This window comes from Corvus brachyrhynchos, unplaced genomic scaffold (assembly GCF_000691975.1).
Source record: "Corvus brachyrhynchos isolate BGI_N302 unplaced genomic scaffold, ASM69197v1 scaffold18, whole genome shotgun sequence".
In the NCBI taxonomy this organism is placed as follows: Eukaryota; Metazoa; Chordata; class Aves; order Passeriformes; family Corvidae; genus Corvus; species Corvus brachyrhynchos.
Window position 1 is genome coordinate 3308097 of NW_008246064.1, and position 19429 is coordinate 3327525.

At 47.5% G+C, this 19429-nt stretch overlaps 1 protein-coding gene across 3 annotated transcripts in view; it reads right to left on the reverse strand.

Annotated features, from left to right (window-relative positions):
• PLCD1 (phospholipase C delta 1) overlaps positions 1-19417 on the reverse strand; it is a 51728-nt gene extending 32311 nt beyond the window's left edge. Inside the window, exons 1-2 of one of the 3 annotated variants that reach the window (XM_017746724.1) lie at positions 19112-19417; positions 6322-6486 (exon numbers count right to left, since the gene is read on the reverse strand). In XM_017746724.1, the coding sequence (XP_017602213.1) occupies positions 6322-6349 (28 nt within the window). In that variant the 5' untranslated portion in view covers positions 6350-6486; positions 19112-19417. Of the gene's footprint in view, positions 1-6321; positions 6487-11157; positions 11635-19111 lie in introns of those variants that run through there. The other 2 variants (XM_017746723.1, XM_008643119.2) reach the window with 2 other exon arrangements.
• Between the last annotated feature and the right edge of the window lie 12 nt (positions 19418-19429).

Consider the following 19429-nt stretch of genomic DNA (forward strand, 5'->3'; position numbering starts at 1 on the left):
TTTAACATAATGACTCACGGGTGGGTTCATCGTGAGCCCCGCTGTGCCGTGCCTTCCTAGCCCTGCCAGCACTGCTCTTTCATCTCCCTGGGTGTGAACTACGGCAGGTCCCAGCTGCTGATTCCTCATCCATTCTCTTCTCCACTCCCCCTCCACCGACATGCTCAGCAGGTTGTTCTAACTCAAGATCTGCTGCACAGCAGTCCGCCCTCGTTGCTGGCGTGTGCCCACCAGCTGACAACCAGCGAGACAATGCACATGCAATTTTACAGGTTGTTTGCAAATACCTTTTAATGTAAGGTCTTTACCCAATCTTTCAGTCTACCCATCATGGCTTAGGGCCTTAAGACAAAGAGAGTGATCTCTATTTACATTCCTTCCACACAAGCAGGGCCCTGCAAACTATTTTGGCGACCAGTTCCTACTTCCTCTGCCATCACAGCACTGCTAAATTTGGATCTGAGGCTCTCAACGCTTCTGCCTTTGCATTTAACATATGCTACAGAGAATAAGGTCAATATTTGTCAGCACACTGCCTGTGATGAAAACTGACCAGCGACGCCCGCGGTGGCCTGATTCAAAACTCAATCGAAGAAACAGGCAGCTCTGCCTCTGAAATGACGTGGTTTATGGCTTGAGCAATTTTGATAAAAACTAATGAGACCCACAGACAGACGGTTTTGTTTTCGCAGCTGACGGCCGCCTTGCATAACGCATTCGCATCAGCAAATATTTTTTCCAAGGATAAATACATGTCTGACCACGAAAGCAATGATTCCTCAAGAAACTGCAAAAGGAAGCTGTCAGTGCAGCCAGCTACCTGCTGTGTGCACACAGGTTGCTGAGAGTTTCTGTTGACTTTAGACACTTATCAGGGACAATTTCAAGCTTTTGCTTCTTGACTCAAGCAAACACAGAGCAATATTACATCCTTCCTGTTCCTCTGCAAGCAAGTTCAGGACATTAATTCAATGGAGACAATAATTTATTCTTCCACAAAAGTGGTATGGTATGTTCACTGCATGGCATTTTAAGGACATCCATAAATTTCACAGCAAGCCAAAAGCAAAGGAAAAAGTTTTCTGCTGAACACAGGTCTTAGCCTATAAACATAAACCTTTTGTTCTATGATTAAACCAAGCAAAAATACCCTATAACTGTGCCAGAAGTCAGAGGAACAGGAAAAAATTCTTTGCATTTTTAATAGTAACAGTAAATAATTAACAGATCAAAATATCAATTTCATGACTTTAAGTAATAATACAATCATCACTTGCAACACTCAGTAGTGCAACTGAATTTAGCTCACCTCCCAAAACTGATTATTTTAATCAAAACACGGAAAAAAAAAATATCCAACAATAGTAGTTTTTACATAAGCTTTTGGGCAGAAATGGAAACATTTCAGTTACAACTCCTGACGTTCTCTCTTGACTTCACTGCTCGTGACTCAATGACAAAGCCCCAGTGAGTCATTCCTGGTTCAGTGTGTGAAGCTCGTTCACGTTCACGGCTGTCAAGGAAAACATCACCTCCCTGAGCCTCCAGGAGAGACACTGTGCAGCAGATAGCAAAGCACCATCCCTGGGGCCCCACTGCAGCATCCCTAAACTTAATTGACTCGTTCAGCCTTTTCCTTCTGCCTTTGAATACCCTGTTTCTCCACCAAGTGCTCAAAAGGATGATTCACTGGAAAGTTTTCAACCATTCCCACAAATCCCTGAGTTGAGAGAGTTTTTAAAGGGATTGAGTCTGGCTTAAGTGAGCTCACACTAGGGATTACAGCTGGTTTAAGAAAATACTTCCAAAAATCAATTTCATTGAAAGCAGCAAATGCCTTTTTGCTCTTTTTTTATCACCTAGATGAGATCTGATATTTGACCACAGATAAACAAGACAGTGCTACTGACAGGCTGCTGCTCCTGCAGCAGAGTCCCTCTGCTCCCTTTGGCTCTCCTCCCTCATCACCACAGTGATGCTCAGGAGTGCATTGCCTCAGAATGAACTGATTTTCAGCTCCCTCACACAGATCTTTTCCTTGCCCCAAAACTGTTAATCCTGCCACTTTGACTGTTTTTGGAGCCCAGGGAGAAAGCTGTGGAAAAGCCTCATGGGGCAAAGAAGCATCCACCCTCCTGTGGCCCTATACACCAGTTCAGATAATGAGAGCAGCAGCATGTTTGTCGACCTGGTTGCAGCTCAGACACAGGATGGAGCAGGCTGTGGTGAAAAATGGATTTTTAAAGATGCTTTTGGGCAGCCCTTGGTGCCCAGCACCCCCATGTTTCTACTGGAGGCAACCAGAGAGTACACACAGGGCAGAACATGCTTGTTGGAAAACTGACTTAAGATGCTTCAGGGGTTTTTGGGGAAAAAAAAGAAAAAAGTCCCCCGGGGCCTAAATAGAACATACTGAAAAATAAGGAATTATTGACAATAAGGAAAAAATGGATTATTCTACCTGCTCAGAAAGCATTTTGGAAGGACAGCTTATCCCCAAAGCCCTGTTTCGGTAATGCAGCTATGAAGACAGCATCTAATTTAAATTCCCAGTTGTTTAAAATATTAAAGACAATAAAGGAAGGTACTGGTTGTACCCCGTGTATCTGATCCAGGCAACATCTGCTCCTGTCACAACCCTGATATGTGGGGCTTTTTGAACTTCAGACATCTGAGATTCTCCTGTCCAACCCTGGCAGTCCCCAGTTTTATCTACCAGACTCCACCACACAATGGTTTACAAATAGCTTTTCCACATGGTCATAAGAACACCAACAGGAATAACAAGAAGCTATCCAAACAAAAACATAACCCTTGGTGTACCCAGACTTGGCTCCTCTGAGGTGCATCCATCGCTGTCAGCAATGCTGTGGATAAGATTAGACCTGCAGCTAAACCTCCCAGTTTCCATTCTGCTCACCCTGTTTTCCATCCTGAAAAGGGAGCTTATCTGCAGCTTTAGAAAGGCTTTGTCCTGGAGAGCAAAGTCAGTGTCTGTTAACAAGGAAGGGTGTCCCTCTGGAGAGACTCGCCCTGAAGTCCCTGATTTTGGGTCTCAAATCCTGACCCTGGACTCTTCCTCTGATGTGACTGCCTTCACACTGGACCAATAAGAAGGCAGCTGTGGTGATAGAGCCTGTCAGAGGCCACAACACAAGTCAGGGGGAAATCCATGCTCTACCTGGACCCAAAGCAGCCTGGTGAAGTTGAAAGCTCCAGAATGAAACTCAGACACAGTAATCGCTCTGAAAACTTGGGAATGGAAGGACTCAGAGGATCAATAACAGAGAAAGGCAAGGAGAAACATGACCAGAAGGTTGAGGGAAGTGATTTTGTCCCTCTCCTCTGCTCTCATGCTACAACACCTGCAGTACTGCATCCAGCTCTGGGGCCACCAAGGATGTGAACCTGTTGGAGTGAGTGAAAAAGATGCTCCAAGGGCTGGAGGCCCTCTGCTCTGGAGACAGGCTGGGAGAGGTGGGGGTGTTCAACCTAAAGAAGAGAAGGCTCCAGGGAGACCTTAGGGCCCCTTCCAGTACCTCAAGGGGCTCCAAGAGATCTGGGGAGGGACTTTGGACAAGGGCCTGGAGCAATGAGACAAAGGGGAACGGCTTCACACTGCCAGATGGCAGGTTTAGATTAGCTATAAGGCAGTAATTCTTTACTGTGAGGGTGGTAAGGCCCTGGCACAGGTTGCCTGGAGAAGCCATGGCTGCCCCGTCCCTGCAAATGTTCAAGTCCCTTCCAACCAAAACCATTCTATGATTTTATGAAAATGGACCTCCTTGGTGTTATGGCTTGGGACTTGGCAGGAGTCAGTACTCATCTCTCACTGACTTCCAGGTTCAGGTGCATCTGGAGCAGCCCCAAGGTGTCCCTCCAACCCTCCCAAGAGCTTGGCACCACAAGTGCAGGCACAGGCTCATATCCTGCCAGGAGCATGTGGGACACAGCCTGTTCAGCTCCCATAGCCAGACAGGTGTCAGGGTGCAAAGCCAGTCTGGCCAGAGCCTGGCCAGAGCTTGCCTGCACAGAGCTGCAAGGACGAGCTCTGCCTCCACTGACTTGTCTCCATTGCTGTTATCCTGATGACAAAAATAAAAAAAGGATCTTTCCTTGGGAAAGGTGTGCCTGCATGGAGCGTCAGGAGCAGGCACGTGCTGTGAGCCAGCAGGTAACATTACTCCATCTCCACGTGTCACTGAGGTCACTCCCAGGGCACAGCAGGTTCTCCTGCCCACAGTGGCACTGCCTGTCTCCAGCAGTGTGGCAATGCTGGCTGTGCCCAGTTACCAAAGTGTATCTGTAAATCCACACCCACGCAGGCACACCCCCAGCGTGTGCCCAGAGCCCAGCTCAAAGGGTTTGATTTCACTCTTTTTTATAAAATATAAAATTTTTTATAAAACTTTATTATTTATAAAATACTGTTTTTAAAAAACAGTTGCACCCCCTCTCCATGCCACTGCCACAGCCATGGATCCACCAGGCTTCTCCAGGCAAACATCAGGGTCCCTGGAGCCACAGCACAAGGATCCCGTCCCATTTACTTCCAAGGACTAGGTGGGCTTAGGACTGTTGCTGTAGGTGCTCTCAGACCCCATAATTTGGAAACTGCTGGCTCAGAGCATAGGAAAGGGAGCTCTGAGAGTCATTTTTCTCAACTTGTGTCCTTATCTGTTTTAGAGCAAGATATATTAGCAAGATTATATATATAGCAAGGTATATATTACCTGGGAAAGGACTTTGGTTTTATATGGGACAGAGCTCAGCAGAGCAGGCGTTCCCAGGCAGCAAACACTCACTGAGGACTCTCTGTTTGCTGTTGCTGTGATGGGTTATTGCACTGGGAGACCTGAAGAGCCCAGCTGAGCTTAAGACCCTGCCAGGATGGGCATCCAAACACTCAGGAGGGGACAAGTCTCCAACCCAAAGCCTCAGGGGAGGTCTCACTGCAGACTTCCCCTTTTATAAAATAGGAGGGAGAGGGATTTTTTACAAGGGCAGACAGTGATAGACAAGGGGAAACAGTTTTAAACTAAAAAAGGAGAGATTTAGATTAGATGATAGAATTAAATTCTTTACTCAGAGTGTGACAAGACACTGGCACTGGTTGCTCAGGGAAGCTGTGGATGCCCCATTCCTGGAAGTGTTCAAGGCCAGGCTGGATGAGGCTTGGAGCAACCTGGGATAGCAGAAGGTGTCCCTGCCCATGGCAGGGGGTTGGAACTGGATGATCTTTAAGGTCCCTTTCAGCCCAAACCTTTGAGATTTTATGATTCAAAGCCTTTTACAGTTAGTTAGAGGAAGAGAAAGAAAATGTGTGGAGAATGCACAAAGAGATTAAATGAGGTGCCCAAGGTCATGTGAGAAGAGTGTGGCCATCAGGGTTACAAACCAAACATATTTTACCCTGCTACTTTACTCCTCCTACTGAAAACCTTATCAGTGTTTGTGGGAGGAAGGGAGGTAATTTGGAAGACCCACCCTTCATTTAGTTAATTGTGATCATTACCAAAAAAATTGTGTAATTAACACATTTCAACATGCCATAAAACATTCCACGTTGCTAATTTATCTCCTGGATTTACAAGACTACAATGATTAGTGAAATATGAGAGAAAAAACGGCAGAAAATATGGAGAAATTTGTCAGAAAAATATGAAACGAGAAGAAAAGAAAGATAGACACACACCCTGCCTGATTCCATTTTGACTGCACAATTGGTTCAGTTTGGTCCCAAGTACAGTGCCAAGCTGGAACAGAATGGTTTTTCCTGTGCCATATAATGGTGATTGTAGTATCTGGACTTTTTACAACAGGGCAGATCCTGCGTTTCCAAGATAAGGATGAGAAAAGGGTTTCCTTCCCAGAGACATTTCCTGTCAGCCCTTGGATTTCCACATCTCTGCAGTTCCCTTGTGAGGCTTAAATGCCAGTTTTCCCCAGGGCTGCAGGCAGGAAAGGAGCATCCTGGCAGAGCCCACACCACAAATGCTCACACCATGTCTCACACTGAGAATTAGGTCTCGGGCACCTGAGTGACTGAACAATTTGGGGAGGAAACGAGCCAGGAAGGGCTGCTGAGACCAGCACAGCCCACCCCACAACCATTTGAGGCAGCAGCTCATGAGCTTGGGCAATGTGGCCGTTCCTGACACGGCGGATTCCTCGTGGCTGTCCCAGAGCTGACAGCATCACTCAGTTTGTGTGTCACAGGACGAATGAAGGACCTGCTCTCATGGCTCCAAGCCCTACCTCCACACCACACCATGGCCCTGCTTCACCCCAGGCACCTCTGAGGAAGCAAACTTTACTCACAGATCTGTGACTCCGGGGATCTCAGCATCTTCTTTGACTCCTGCCATATGGTTTTGCAGTCCTCCTGGAGCTTATAGAACCGCTCCTTTCTCCAGGAGCTTGACTTCACTTTCAGCAGCTGGCTGCCTTTCAGGAGGAACTTCAGGTCCTTGTCATCTTTGAGGCCTGTGGAGAAACAGAAGTGGTAATGTTTTAAGAGACAGTTCAAGAAATGATGCTCAAAGTGTTTTTCCTTCCACAGAGGCAGCCAGGTCTGGGGAGGACAGCAGAGCAGAGAGACCCAGAAATCCCCCACGCCACTTCATGATCACAAAAGAGGCTGAAGCCTCGTATGAAGACTTTGTGTTATAATTGTCAAGTGTTTTACAAAGATAAAATATCTCCTTCCCAGCAAATACAGCCTACTGTTAGGATGCAAAAACTACAACAAAACCAACAACAGAACAGTAAAAACAGAGAAAGGAAAATTGCATAACTTGTAACTGGAATGCTGTCAGGAACTTTCAAGTGATTTCAAATCTATTCTGCAACAAAATTTCCTTTGCGGAAACAGGAATACACAAAGATATTTCTCATCCTCCTCTGGCAAGCAGTGCCTTCCTATCCACGTGGGAATTTTGCTGATCAGATGAAGCTTAGGAGAGAGAAGTTTGGTGACAGGCAGCAACAGATCACTAAGGCAGCAGCAAGGAGCAGCCACGCTCTCCTCATTGCTCAGCCATCCGAAGGGTCCTCGTCTTTCTTACACTACAAGGCCGATGCAATGTCAAGTAATAACAACCAGACCTTCTGGCTGTGGGAACTTTGGATTTCACAACTTAGCCTAGATTCAAGAAGGCACTTAAAACATCTAGAGAGGCAACAGGCACCTACTGAGACTTTGAAAACACAGACTTGGCATTCTACATGGTTTTGAGTGTCTCAGCAGTGCATGACTTCACATACCTAAATACCTTGGAGAATCCATCTCTCAAACCAACCAATGATTACAGATCTGGGCTGAGGAGAGTGAGAGCATGAAACATGAGGAAGACATCCTGGGCTTTCTGTAATAGGCCCCTTGCAGCTCTGTGACACTGCAGGAAAGGCTGGTTCAGAGCTGGTGAAGCAGCATTTAACTCTGCAGTGCTGACCATGCACATCCCAACTCAGTGGGAATTTTTCCAACCTTACCTTGACAGTGCAGGCAGCCACTTGGCCAGCAGCAGCCCAGCACCCCCCTGCCACTCAGCTCCAGGGAAATTGCTCAGTATTAGACAAACATAACGTGGGGTCTCACAAGTAACAATTTTTTATTGCCGTGTCCCCTGTTGGGTTGGGTTGGTTCTTCTCTGGGAGACACAGCTGCTTTGAATCACTGGCTTTTAAACAAGGCAAGACAATGAACTACCAAGCACCACTTCAAGCCTGCTTGAAAAACAAAACCATGAGATCTAAGTGGCCAAATTCCCATTCTCCTGACATCCCATACAGGAAACTGAAGCACCAGCTGCTGCAAAACACCAAGGTGGGTCATGGTGGCAGCAGCAAAAACCTGCACTGGGAGTTTGTAACTGGGATACACAGGCCTAAAGAGAGCATTTTAAGCTGCCAAAGCCTGAGATTTTCATCAGAGATAAATACTAGGGGTGTCCAGTGTCCACTTTGTGAGCCGCTCACACCATTTACTGATTTTGCAGAGGTCAAGGACCATGCCCAGAGCTGAGCCAGGCTGAAACTTCCAGATTTGAAAGCATCAGAGTGGAAGCTGGAGATCCTGCAAAGGTGGCATTGGCCTCTCTCTTTCCTCAACATTAAATTAGCTATCTTGTTAATTGTCTTCCCCACTACAGCATCCCCTGGGCTTCTCAGCTCATGACTGATCTAGAGGTTCCTAAGAGGGGAATTTGAATCCTTCCCCCACTGAAAACCTTAGAAAAAAATTCATGGAGAGAAAAAAAAAAAAAGCTGTGTCCTGCAAAGCACAGAAGGGTGAAAAGTTGAGGCCAGATAATGGGACCTTGGACAGCATTCCCAGGGCTTCATAAGAGGCCAGATCATCTGGAGGATGGATGGACAGGACAACACCACAACGGCCTCCCAGGTTCTTGGTCTCCTGAGTTGTGCTGGGCTGGCTTCTGCTCTAAGGAAAAGGTCCTCCAAGTGCACAGACTGCAGCCTCACTAACATCCCTGGGGCTCCCCTCATGGTTCCTGGAGAGGAAACCAACTTCTCCCTTCTCTCTATCCACCCACATTTCTAATCTGGCTCCCAGCCTCATTCTTCCCTTTTCTTCAGATCCCAAGCACTGGAAGCATCATTACAAGACTAGGAGGAGGACATGTCACCCTAGGGTGACATGAGGAGGAAAGCAGGAAAACCATCAAATCCTTTGGATGCTTCTGTCCATAAGTGTGGAACAAGAAATCCATTTAACCAGGGCACATTTTGTTCCACAGACCCTGCGTGCAGCATCTGTAACGTGTCCTGCTACCAGGACATCCCAAAGAGCTGCACCAATGTAATAAAGACAAATCTGGATGGGCACAGGTGGTGGCCAAGGGCAGATTCCTCTCCTCCAGACTTGGACCACACAGTTCAGACACAAAATGGAGCTCAGAGCCCTTCATCCCATTCACCAGCACAGCCCAGTCAGACCAATAGCATGGTCAAAACTCCCCTTCTTCTTCCCAGGATCTAACTATGGGGTGGGAGCAGACCTCCCACTCATCCTTGGCCACTGTGCCTGAGGACCAGGAGAGGTCAAATGATCAGCAAAGGAGGGCACTGGACTTCGCAAGAGCAGGAGGGAAGGATGAAGATGGACGGTGCATGGTGAAGGCGTGGCAAAGATAAAAGATGCCAGTGGCAGTGGGAGAAGCCAGGGAGGGGACAGAGACAAGCTTCCCTCTAGGAGACAGCAGGTTTGGCCAGAAAAGGGCAAGAGGGCCAACCATGAGTGTCTAACAGCTCTGACATCCCTTTGACGTGGCATCCTTTCAGACACAGAGCAGTCACCCAGAGACGACCTGTGTCAGTGATGACCCCAAGCCCTGCCTTAGCCACCCAAAGGAAAGAGGGGCATCCCCTTAACGGGGTGGGTGCAGCCTGTGTCAGGCTGCTCAGGGTCTGTCTAGCAGCAGTTCAAGCTCACACAGCTGAATTGGACAGGAAAGAGGGCCAGTGCTTTGGGCTCTGCTTCCGATGCCCAACCAAGCACTGGCACAGACTTTTTTTGGGTGAGTCATGTAACTTTTGTATTCCTACCTGCAACAGTGTTTTGTTAGACCAGAGATGCAGCATAAGACAGTCTGATCTGCTGATACAGAAACCACAAACACACCCCTGATGTGTCACGGTGACATTACTCTCAGCTGGTTATTTGAATTGCTTTCCAGAAAAAAACCCCACCTTTTCCCAGCAGAAACCTGAGGATTTCTTCCTAAAAATCCCATGGAGAACCATGGAATGGTTTGGGTTGAAAGGAACCTTACAGGTCTTCCCATTCCACCTCCCTGCCATGGGCAGGGACACCTTACACTAGACCAGATTGCTCAAAGCCTGAAGCTGAGGAGGTTTGTGGTTCAGAGCTCCATCTCACATCAATGAAAACTCATATCAAAGAAACCAGAGTACACATTGTACACATACATCATTTCAAAGATAAAAAACACTGGGCAGCAGGACAAGGATATTGACTCCCAACTATATAACAACATTAAGCATGAGAAGTGCAATCACTGCACTGAAATAAATGTGCAAATCCTGCCTGAAACATGTGTCAGGACTGGGTCTAGCATCCTCTGTAAAACACCAAATACACACTTGGCATGCAAAATTCCAGAGTGCCTTTCAAGGGTCAGGACCCCCTTCCTTGCCAAACATCAATCACACACTTTCTGAACAGAATATATTCAGCACGCAGTGATGTTCAGAGTGAAAATCATGTTTGGCCAAGGTAGGAGTGCCTCAAGCACACACAGCACTTCAATAGCCATCATGTTAATACACTGCACTAGGAAGTTTTAGACACTGAGACATCAGAAATGTTTACCTTTGGCTTATCTAGCTCAGGTTTACAGCAAGCAGGAAGCACAATAAAACCATAGCTGTCACGGTAGGAGCCGGGCTTTGAGTTAAACGAGGGGATGGTTAGGATGGCCGTGATAATCCGTATGGCTGCACTGCTCTCACAAATCTGCTGATCTGAGAGAACTTAATTACAGTTGCTATAAAACAAGTCTCCTCCCGCCCGCTCTCCTCCTCCCACCTGCTTACAGACCAGGCTTAACTCAGGTTTGCTGGTTTAAAAGGGCAGAAAGCCTTTCTGGTAAAATCTAAAGAACTCGGGTGGGTAAATGGCTATTTCCCACTTCCACCCGACCTCTGTGTCCACAGGAATCAAGGGACTCGCATCCACTTGGGCTGTGCCTCCAGACAGCAGGAACCAGCAATGAGTTCGTACCCAGGCACAGAAGTTATGAAACTCCCCGGGTTTCCTCTTTCATCGGCAACCCCTACGTGGTTCTCTGGGCTCTTACAGCAACAGGCAACACGCCACAGAGCAGGGCTGAAACGGGGCAGGAGAAGGGCACTGCCCTCCCCAAACACCCTCAAACAGAGGCAGTTCAGAAAGCCCAGCAAGAGATTTGGGAACTGATCCTTTGCCCACATTCTTTGATGCCTCCAACGAAGCGGCTCACACATCTGGCGTGTGGTTACAGGCAAACGAAAGGAAAGGAAACCTTGGGAATTTAAAAATAACCCCGGAGTTTAGGGTGGAGCACTGCCTCTGCGCAGGGAAAAGAGAACGGGAGCCGCTGCCGGTGCCGAGGGTCTGCCCAAGCTGTCCCTTACCCAGCCTGATGCCATTCAACGCGGCCACTCTACGGCTCTGCTCCAGTAGGATGTTTTCCTGGGACACGGTGCGCTTGGGCTGCCTTCGGATGCACTGCATGATCCAGTGTGGGGCTCGGGGAGAGGAGGCGGCCGTCGGGAGGGCTGGGGGGCCGTGCCACCCCTGCAGGGATCCCTGCTCATCCAGGAGCTCCGGAGGGCGCGGTGTCACACGGGGCTCCAAGGAGCGAGCGCAGGCAGCGGGGCAGCGGCAGCACAGCAAGGCAGGGGAGGGCAGAGTCCAGCTGGGGGGGGGACTGTGGGAAGTCTCTCCTCCTGCTTCACACGCTGGATGCAAAATTCAGCCGAGGAGCCTGCCGGCAGCTGCCCAGGTAGAAGGAACAAGTTTTCCACCAGTTGTACGCTAGTGGGATTATACGCATCATTTCCACAGGCTGCAGAAGTCCCAGATATTGTTTGTGGCTCCTAATCACTGCCTTGCTCTTGTCAGCTTGTCCTGCCCACGAACGCCTGAGTCCGATCGAGCCTGGCTCCACCCTTTCTCTTCTGTGCAGAGCTGCTCCGTGCTGTTCCCACTGACAGGCACTGAAGACGGTGCCTAAAACAGCTCTTAGCCAGGGCAGATGTGACCCAAAAGATGCTTGGAAACTGAGTTTTAATGCTCTCCCTTTTCCACCAACAGAAGAGTATTTTCCTAAGAGCGCAGAGAGTGTCTTCTCTGCTACCAATTTCCTGTGTGACTTGGGTGAGTCACTGTGCAGACACATTTCTGCATAGCTTTGGGTTTATTCTTGTAATTCAGATTTAGCCTGCACTCTAGTCCAGGAATAAGCCTCCCCAGGGATTTAACAAGTCACAGATTACACAGAATCAGGGAATAATTCAGGTTGGAATGAACCTCTGGGGCTCTCTTGTTCAATGACCCATTCAAAGTGAAGAGTCACCTTCAAAAGTAGATCTGGTTGCTTGCAGCCTTGTCCAGGTGAGTTTGGATATCTCTAGGGACAGGGACTCCAAAGCCAGTTTAGATCCCTGTACAAGAGCTCAGGTGTTCTCACTGAAGAATTTCTTACAACCAGTATAAATTTCTTTTGCTGAAACTCACAGCCATTCCCCATTGTCCTGGCAATGGCTGGGACTAAAACCCACCTCTTCCCTAGCCATGACCTTTTCTGAAGGGAAAAACACCAGTTATACACACACGTTGTCACAAACCTTTTTTTGTTTTGTCATGGCCTTTGCAAGCTGCTGCTGCAAGGCTGAAGGTACTGCAGGGACACGGGTCACACTGGGGTAAATGTCCCTTACTGCATAATCAGCATATGCCCAAGAAACTTGACATCCAACCCCATGTCATTGTTTTAGCCACAGACCTAAATGGAGGCTCTTCATCACCAGCCCCTCACCATACTCAATATAGGTTTTACAAACATTATCTCTGTTTCTGGCGTCTGTCAATCCAGACATCTTCCCCTTCTTCCTCTGTAGTTTGAAGGAAGCCCTACCAGCCCTCACAGGGAAGCACAGAGGATTGGGTTGTTTGACCAGCACAAGGACAGGGTCAGAGTCATTAATCACTGCCATGCACTGCAGGTAAGAAACTCTCTGGGGACAAGGCAGAGCCACTGCATAGCCTTGAACAGCAGTACATCTAATAACTCTTTATTTACACACAGCCACTGCAGATCACAGAGAGAGAAGGAGAATAGAGGCAATTTCTGAATGAGACATTGCTGAACATGTTAGCCAGGCAGCCTGTGGGTGTTCGGGAAACACCTCCAGCCTTTCTGGGCCCCCTGAACAGACAAGGGCTGGATGTCTGAGCTGTAATCCCCATAGCACACCCATGGAAGGTGGGAGCTTTGTTTTTTCCCTGGTGAGGAGATGAGCACCATGATGTAATGGCTGGATGATATTTATTAGCTATCAGTCTTTGAGCACTTCCCAGATTTCACATTCTCCTGGAGAGGACTGATCTAATTAAAGGAATGGGGAAGTCTCCCTTAATTGCCTTAGCAAAACAATTTGCTTCTACAGACCAGCTCTCCTGTCCAGCGGCAACCAGCATCCCATAGGGATTGATCTGGGAACACACAGAGCCCCTGTGCTTCATTTTCTCATTAATTCCTAATAGCAGTGCCAGTGACAGCTCTGCTCAAAGCTTTCCATGCCCTTGGAGAACATTTTACTGTACTTAGCCCTGAAGTTTGCTCACACACAAAGCACAGGGTCAGCATTCAATGAGTTGAGATACCTCTCCACAACAGCAATGTGCGAGTTTTGCTGTTGTGAGGGCTTCAGAGCCATAAAGCAGTTCAAATCAGTTTGTCTTTAAAATGAAGATGAGATAATCAGGCCAGAAATTCCCTGCTTTGGGAAACAACTGAGCTAGATGTATTGTGGTCCTGAGGTCATTTAAAGACAATGCCACAAGTCACAGAACAAGCCTGACAGGCAAGTGTGACACTGGGTACTGATGTTACACGATGCTGCCGTCACACTCCGGCATGGGAGGAAGTGATTCCTGCAAATGGCTCACGGAAGAATTCTCCAAGCCTTATTCACTGCAGGTAACTGCACCTCAGTGGATCGTGCAATTTTACCTCTATGACCAATCCCAATTAAATAAATGGCCCTGGTCACATGAGTGAAGTTATCCACGCCCCGTGCCCAGGACTGGGGCTAATCACCCTATCAATTCCAGCTGGATTACTCACAGAGCAAATGGAAAATCGATGGGGACGAGGATGTCAGAACATGGTCCCAAAGTTAGCAAAGTGCTTTAATAGCCAGGAAACAGGCACTTGGAGATGGAGTGGCTGTAGAGTCTGGTAGGAAATGGGCTGTGTGAGAACACTACAGTGCACTGGCTGCTCTTCAGGTGATTTTCCAAAATTAATTCATCTCTATCACATCCTTTCCCAAGGGAGCTAAGGAAGCACTATTACCACTTCACACTAGGAGAAGCAGGTTGGCTTTTGAGGTCTTTAGGGCTGCACCTGTTCTCCCACCACCATCATATTTAGGCAACACCAAAAGTGGTGCAACCCTAATTCTGATCACAGTCTCTTTAGAGCTGACAAAAATGACATGACAAGACTCAGCTGCTGATTTGCCCAGACTTGTGATAATTTAGGAGCAGAATAAAAACACCTGTGCTGGTAATGACCTCACCCCTTCCCCATCACACCATGCACATGATGCAACTTGTAGCCAGTAATACCTATGGGAACTACATAAATAATTAATGCCATGTTCAGGGGAGATTTTTCCACTGAAGAGGCCAAAGGTTGTGCCTTGCTCTATATTCATTACCAAGAAGAAAAAGACAAGTCTATTTTACATGATGCCATTCTTCTTAATGAAGAATGTGACAGAAAGGTGCCTTCCACATCTGCAGGGTCCCACCTGCCCTGTGCTTCCTTCTGGAGTCCTTTCCTCACTTCATCCATGCCCTACCAGATCCCACCTGTGGAAACCCTCTTTCCTCCTTCTCTGCTACCTCCAGGACACCACTCACTGCTCTCAGCTTATTCTCCCCAGTGACACCTCACATCCTCTGAGGTCTTGTTGTTGGCACAGCTTCTGACCTGCACCAAAAAATGCCTGTGGATCCTCTATACCAGCACTCCCCTTCTTGCTCCCTGTGGGGAAGTGAGGATCAGGGAATGGGTGCTGAGTCCAGACGCATGGGTGCATCCCTGGCCAAGGACTGCTGCTGCTTGCTCCCAGTGGGTGCCTCCGCGGAGCATGTGGTATGTACCAAGTTCCACCTTGTGGTCACACTAAGAACGGACATCTCCAGCAGCAAACCTCCTCCTCCTCTTCCTTACATTGGCTTTTCTTGCCCTCTCCCTTTCCAGGATGCTTGAGAGGTCCTGCTGAGCTGGGGCAGAAACCACATATATTAAACCTTAAAAATTCATACAGGAGGAGTTCTCCCAAGTGTCATGTTGTGTTGTCCTCCAAATCACTGCCTAAAGCCTCCCTCTGCCTGCACACTGGCTAGAAGCCGTGTGATGGGATTAGCACTGTCACCCTGCCCAGCTTTTCTCAGCCCCACTTTCTCTCTGTATCCTTTGGCTGTCTCACCTTGTCTGAAAGGACTCTGGGAGGAGCATGGCCTCTTCTCCAGCTCTGACAAGTCCACACAGCCCATCTTTCCCCAAAACAGGCTGGTTATATCCAGAGTGCCAGCTGGGAAGGGCTGCAGGCCCATCACCCAGATCATGCCATCTGCCAGCTTGCTGTGGATCAAAACCAGGCTGGGAAATGTGCTGGCAATTAAACAGTGCAGAGCCCTGGTTTGTGTAAACGAAGCCAGTCTGCCCACTCAGACATTTCACAGACAGACCAAATCATGACCTTTATTTGTGAAAACCTTCATACATCCTCCTGCCAGTCCAGGTCCCTCACAGGGAGCTTGGATCAGTGCATGGACCAGGCTGAGACCCATCAAAAGCTACTGCCCTGCGCTCTTGATGGAATCCAGGTAAAACAAAACAGCCAACTAAAGTTCACTGCACTTTGGAACCCAAAACCAGACTGAAGGTCTGGTTTTCCCCTTCCACTGGTCCCCTTCATCACAGTGCATGTAGAGATCTGGCTGCAGAGAGAGAGGCACTGAAATAAACACCAGCTTGCAATAAATTACAGCTTTTCCAGTAGCTGGTGTGGAAAGAAAGTAATTGAAAAGAAGGATATCAACTTGATGGATAGGAGCAGGATCAGCAGCCAGGAGCACTCAAGCAGCTCAGTTGCCCAACTCCCAAGTCAGATTTCTGTGAACATGCTGATGAAGATGTTCTCTTCATAAACCCAAAGTCAATTGTAGGTGGGTCCCAGCCTCATTTTTTTAAAGGCCACTTAACAGCTTTTCTCAACATTTTCTTCAGGAGCTGAAATTTCTTCTACAGGCGAAATGCAGGTCATTCTCAACATTCTGTAGCAGGGCAAAATTTGTGCAATAAATTAATTGCACAACTGAATTATGCAAAACTAGGAAAAAAATCCCTTCTTTTTTCCCCTAAGGGATTTATCTGGAATTTCTGTAACTCTAGCCAAAACCAGCCATTGAGACTTGTTGTGTGGTACCTCAGTAAAGGGCTTTAAAAGGTACCATGTGGGGGGAAGCCTGAAGTATGAGAATTTTCCCACACACAGTGTTTAGGCTGGCTCATTTTAGGTGTGGAAGTATTTCAGTTTAGAAGAAACTGTGTCAAAATCTTCTCTGCCTGCATAAAGAAAAAAAAGAAACCTCTATGTCTGACCAAGGTCTGCAGCCTGCTGGTCTGAGGGCTTGGCTGAGTGAGAACTGAGACCCTTCACCCATGAGAAGGGCCTCAGAGACACATGGCTAGGGGTCAGTCCTGCAGCATTTAGATATCCACAGTACCTACAAGGGGCCAGGAGAAGACAGAATACAATCCTCCTGTCTAGATCCCTATAAGCCTAAAATTTCTTAGAGATGCCTGCATTGACTCACCTGAATCCCACCCTGGATGATCAAATCCCCAAGTGTTTAGCTGCAGTTTTCCTTCCAAAATACCTGTTTAAATTGATGTCCCTGTACCAGACATTCTACTTTGTTCCCAAATCATTGACACCTTTGGCTCCCAGTGCTGTCTATCCAGGCAGCTGAGTTTCTAATCCTGCACAAACCATTTCTTCCCCACAAACCTCTCCCTCTTGCTTTTCCTTGTAGTTGGCTGTATCCTTTAATCTCTGCAACCTGCAGCAGTTTTCAAAGTGACTGCATTTCCCTCGTCTTTCTTTTTCATTTCCTCATTAAAATCTATTTTTCCCCAAGCATCCTCTTGCCCTGTCTTAGCTACTTTTGGGCCTGATGGGGCTTTACACACTGGCAGCAATCTCAGAACCAGCTGTGAGCTTTAGTTTTACTAAAAGACGTTGCTCAGATGGGAAATTTAGCAACTTTCGTGCCAAAAAAAACCCAAAACAAAACAATATTCAAAGTGAATTTTACTTGTTCTGTCTGAAAAAGGAACAAGTTGACTGTTTAATACACTGGGATGTGTCAGTATCCCAAATTCCCCTGCACTACAGGGAACACTATGGTTCACAAAACTCCCACGTAGTGCATCAAGAACAACCTGCACCAAAGGTGCGTGCTGGGAGCATTTTGTTGCCAGGAAAGGAGATCAAAGTCACCAGCTGCTCCAGAGCAGATCCCAGCTGATCCCAAGCTGCATTATCTCCACCCATGGAGCTTGAAATACAGAAGGAGCCTCCTCAGTGTCCCCAGCACACAAGGGCAGGTGGAGATGATTCATTTGGAAATTTCAATATAGATGTTAATCCTGAGGACTTGCTGACAGAGGAAACAAGGAAATGGCCTGTCCAGTAGGATTTTACAAGCTGATTCTCACTCTGAACTTTCAGAGAGGGCACTCCTATAATGGGGCTGTGGCATTCCCCTCACAATGTACACAGTGTCTTGGGTGAAAAAGTCAGTGTATAAGAATAAGGCATAGTACAAATTAGCTATTCTACAATCTATGAGCACAAGGGCTCCCAGTTCAGAAACAAACCAACTTCACGAGGCAAGAGAAAGAGTATTAATAGCCCACATTAATTCTGACATGGTAAATACAGCTGTTGTTGTATATATTTTGGGGGGGGAAAAAAAAAGGAGAGAGAAACTGAAAGAAAGAACCTGAATTTCAACATAGAGCCAGGGAAAAAACATATCCACAAGCCACAGTATCAGAAATTTCTGACAAACTACATAGCACAAGCCTAATCCTGCTAAGAAGTCCACATGTGAGCAGCTCCTCTTGTCTAAGTAGTCTGGCATTTGGAGTGACTTTGGCACTCGTGTGTGTGTTATGTGTGAAGGAATTTCAGTAAATACTTTTTTAAGTTCTTGGCTCATTCAACATTTTTGTATTTTTCTGCTTCAGACGAAAAAGTAGATTACCAGCCACTGAATTCTTCCTGGTCCCTAAACCCAGAGGACTAAATAATATTCTCTGAAAAATAACCCACAGGCCAAAATGGGAAATGTTTTAACAGTTCCAGATGTGTTTCTTAGCTTTCTTTCCCCAGTGGCTGTATAAAGAATGAGATACCTACAAGAAGTATAACATTAACCTCTGGTTCACCCTCCTGTTGGATTTCTACCATCTGGGAAAATCAGAGTGAAGATTTCACAAGCCTGGGGGAATCTTTTCACATTTTTGCTGGTAACACTAAAATGATTATGTTTATGGGCAATCACTTATTGCTCTATCAGTTTATTTTTGTTTATAGCTCATCCACAGTAAGAAAGCCCCCATCTCATGAAATAAAAGTACTGGAGGCTTTTCCTGTTTCTTGGGGATCAAAATATCCCATTTCGACCTGTAGCTATCACAGCCCTGAGTTGTTTCTGTTCATCAAAGCAAAATACAGTGAAGAGGTAACAAAGCAATACATAAAGTCAGGTGAGGGAATGGAGGGGGGATATTTCATTACCCTCTTTATCAGACAAGCCTCCCAGACTTGGCACCAATAGAACCTTCCTAAATCTCTCTTGCTACAAGGGCAGAGAGAACTTCTTATTTTAGAAACACTACTTATTTTGTACTTAATATTTGCAGTGTCTCGGGGACAGCCCCTGAGGCCAGGTGTTTATCCAGGCTCTGCTGTCTCCACCAGAGCCCACAGAGTTTACTCAGCGGAGCACCCATCCCACTCTCAGTTTCCCATAACGGGGAGGAGATTTGGATCCACTTTTCTGAACTTGCAGACGCTTCCCCAGCCAAGGCACCCCTCCTACCAACATAGCTCACCCCATTAACAGAGCAAAATCTGTCATGTCTTTCTGTAACAGCGACGAAATGCCCCATTACATCCAAATGCGAGAATGGGGAAGTGGAGAAGAGAGGAGGAAAACCAAAGCTCTTGGACAAGATAAGAGAGCTGAAACACAAGAACACTTCCCCAGACTTACTGTTGCAGGCGAGGAATGTGCCATTGGTTAAAGATCTGTGGTGTGCAGCGGGACCCGCCAGCAGCAGCAGAAGGGCTCCGAGAACCAGCTGTGCCCAGAAGTTAGCGCTGCTGCGGGGCGGCAGCCAGAGCCGCCAGGCTCCCCTTGCTCCCCGCTCCAGCAGTGCCCGACGGCAGCTCCCTCCGGAGAGCCTGCTCCTTGCCCTTGGCTGGAATTGCGTGCTCGCTATGACTCCTCATTTATCTCTCCCGCATCCGCACGCCGCCGCCTGCCCAGCGCACCGACTGCGGCCACGCGCCGCTCTGGCCCTGGCTCCTC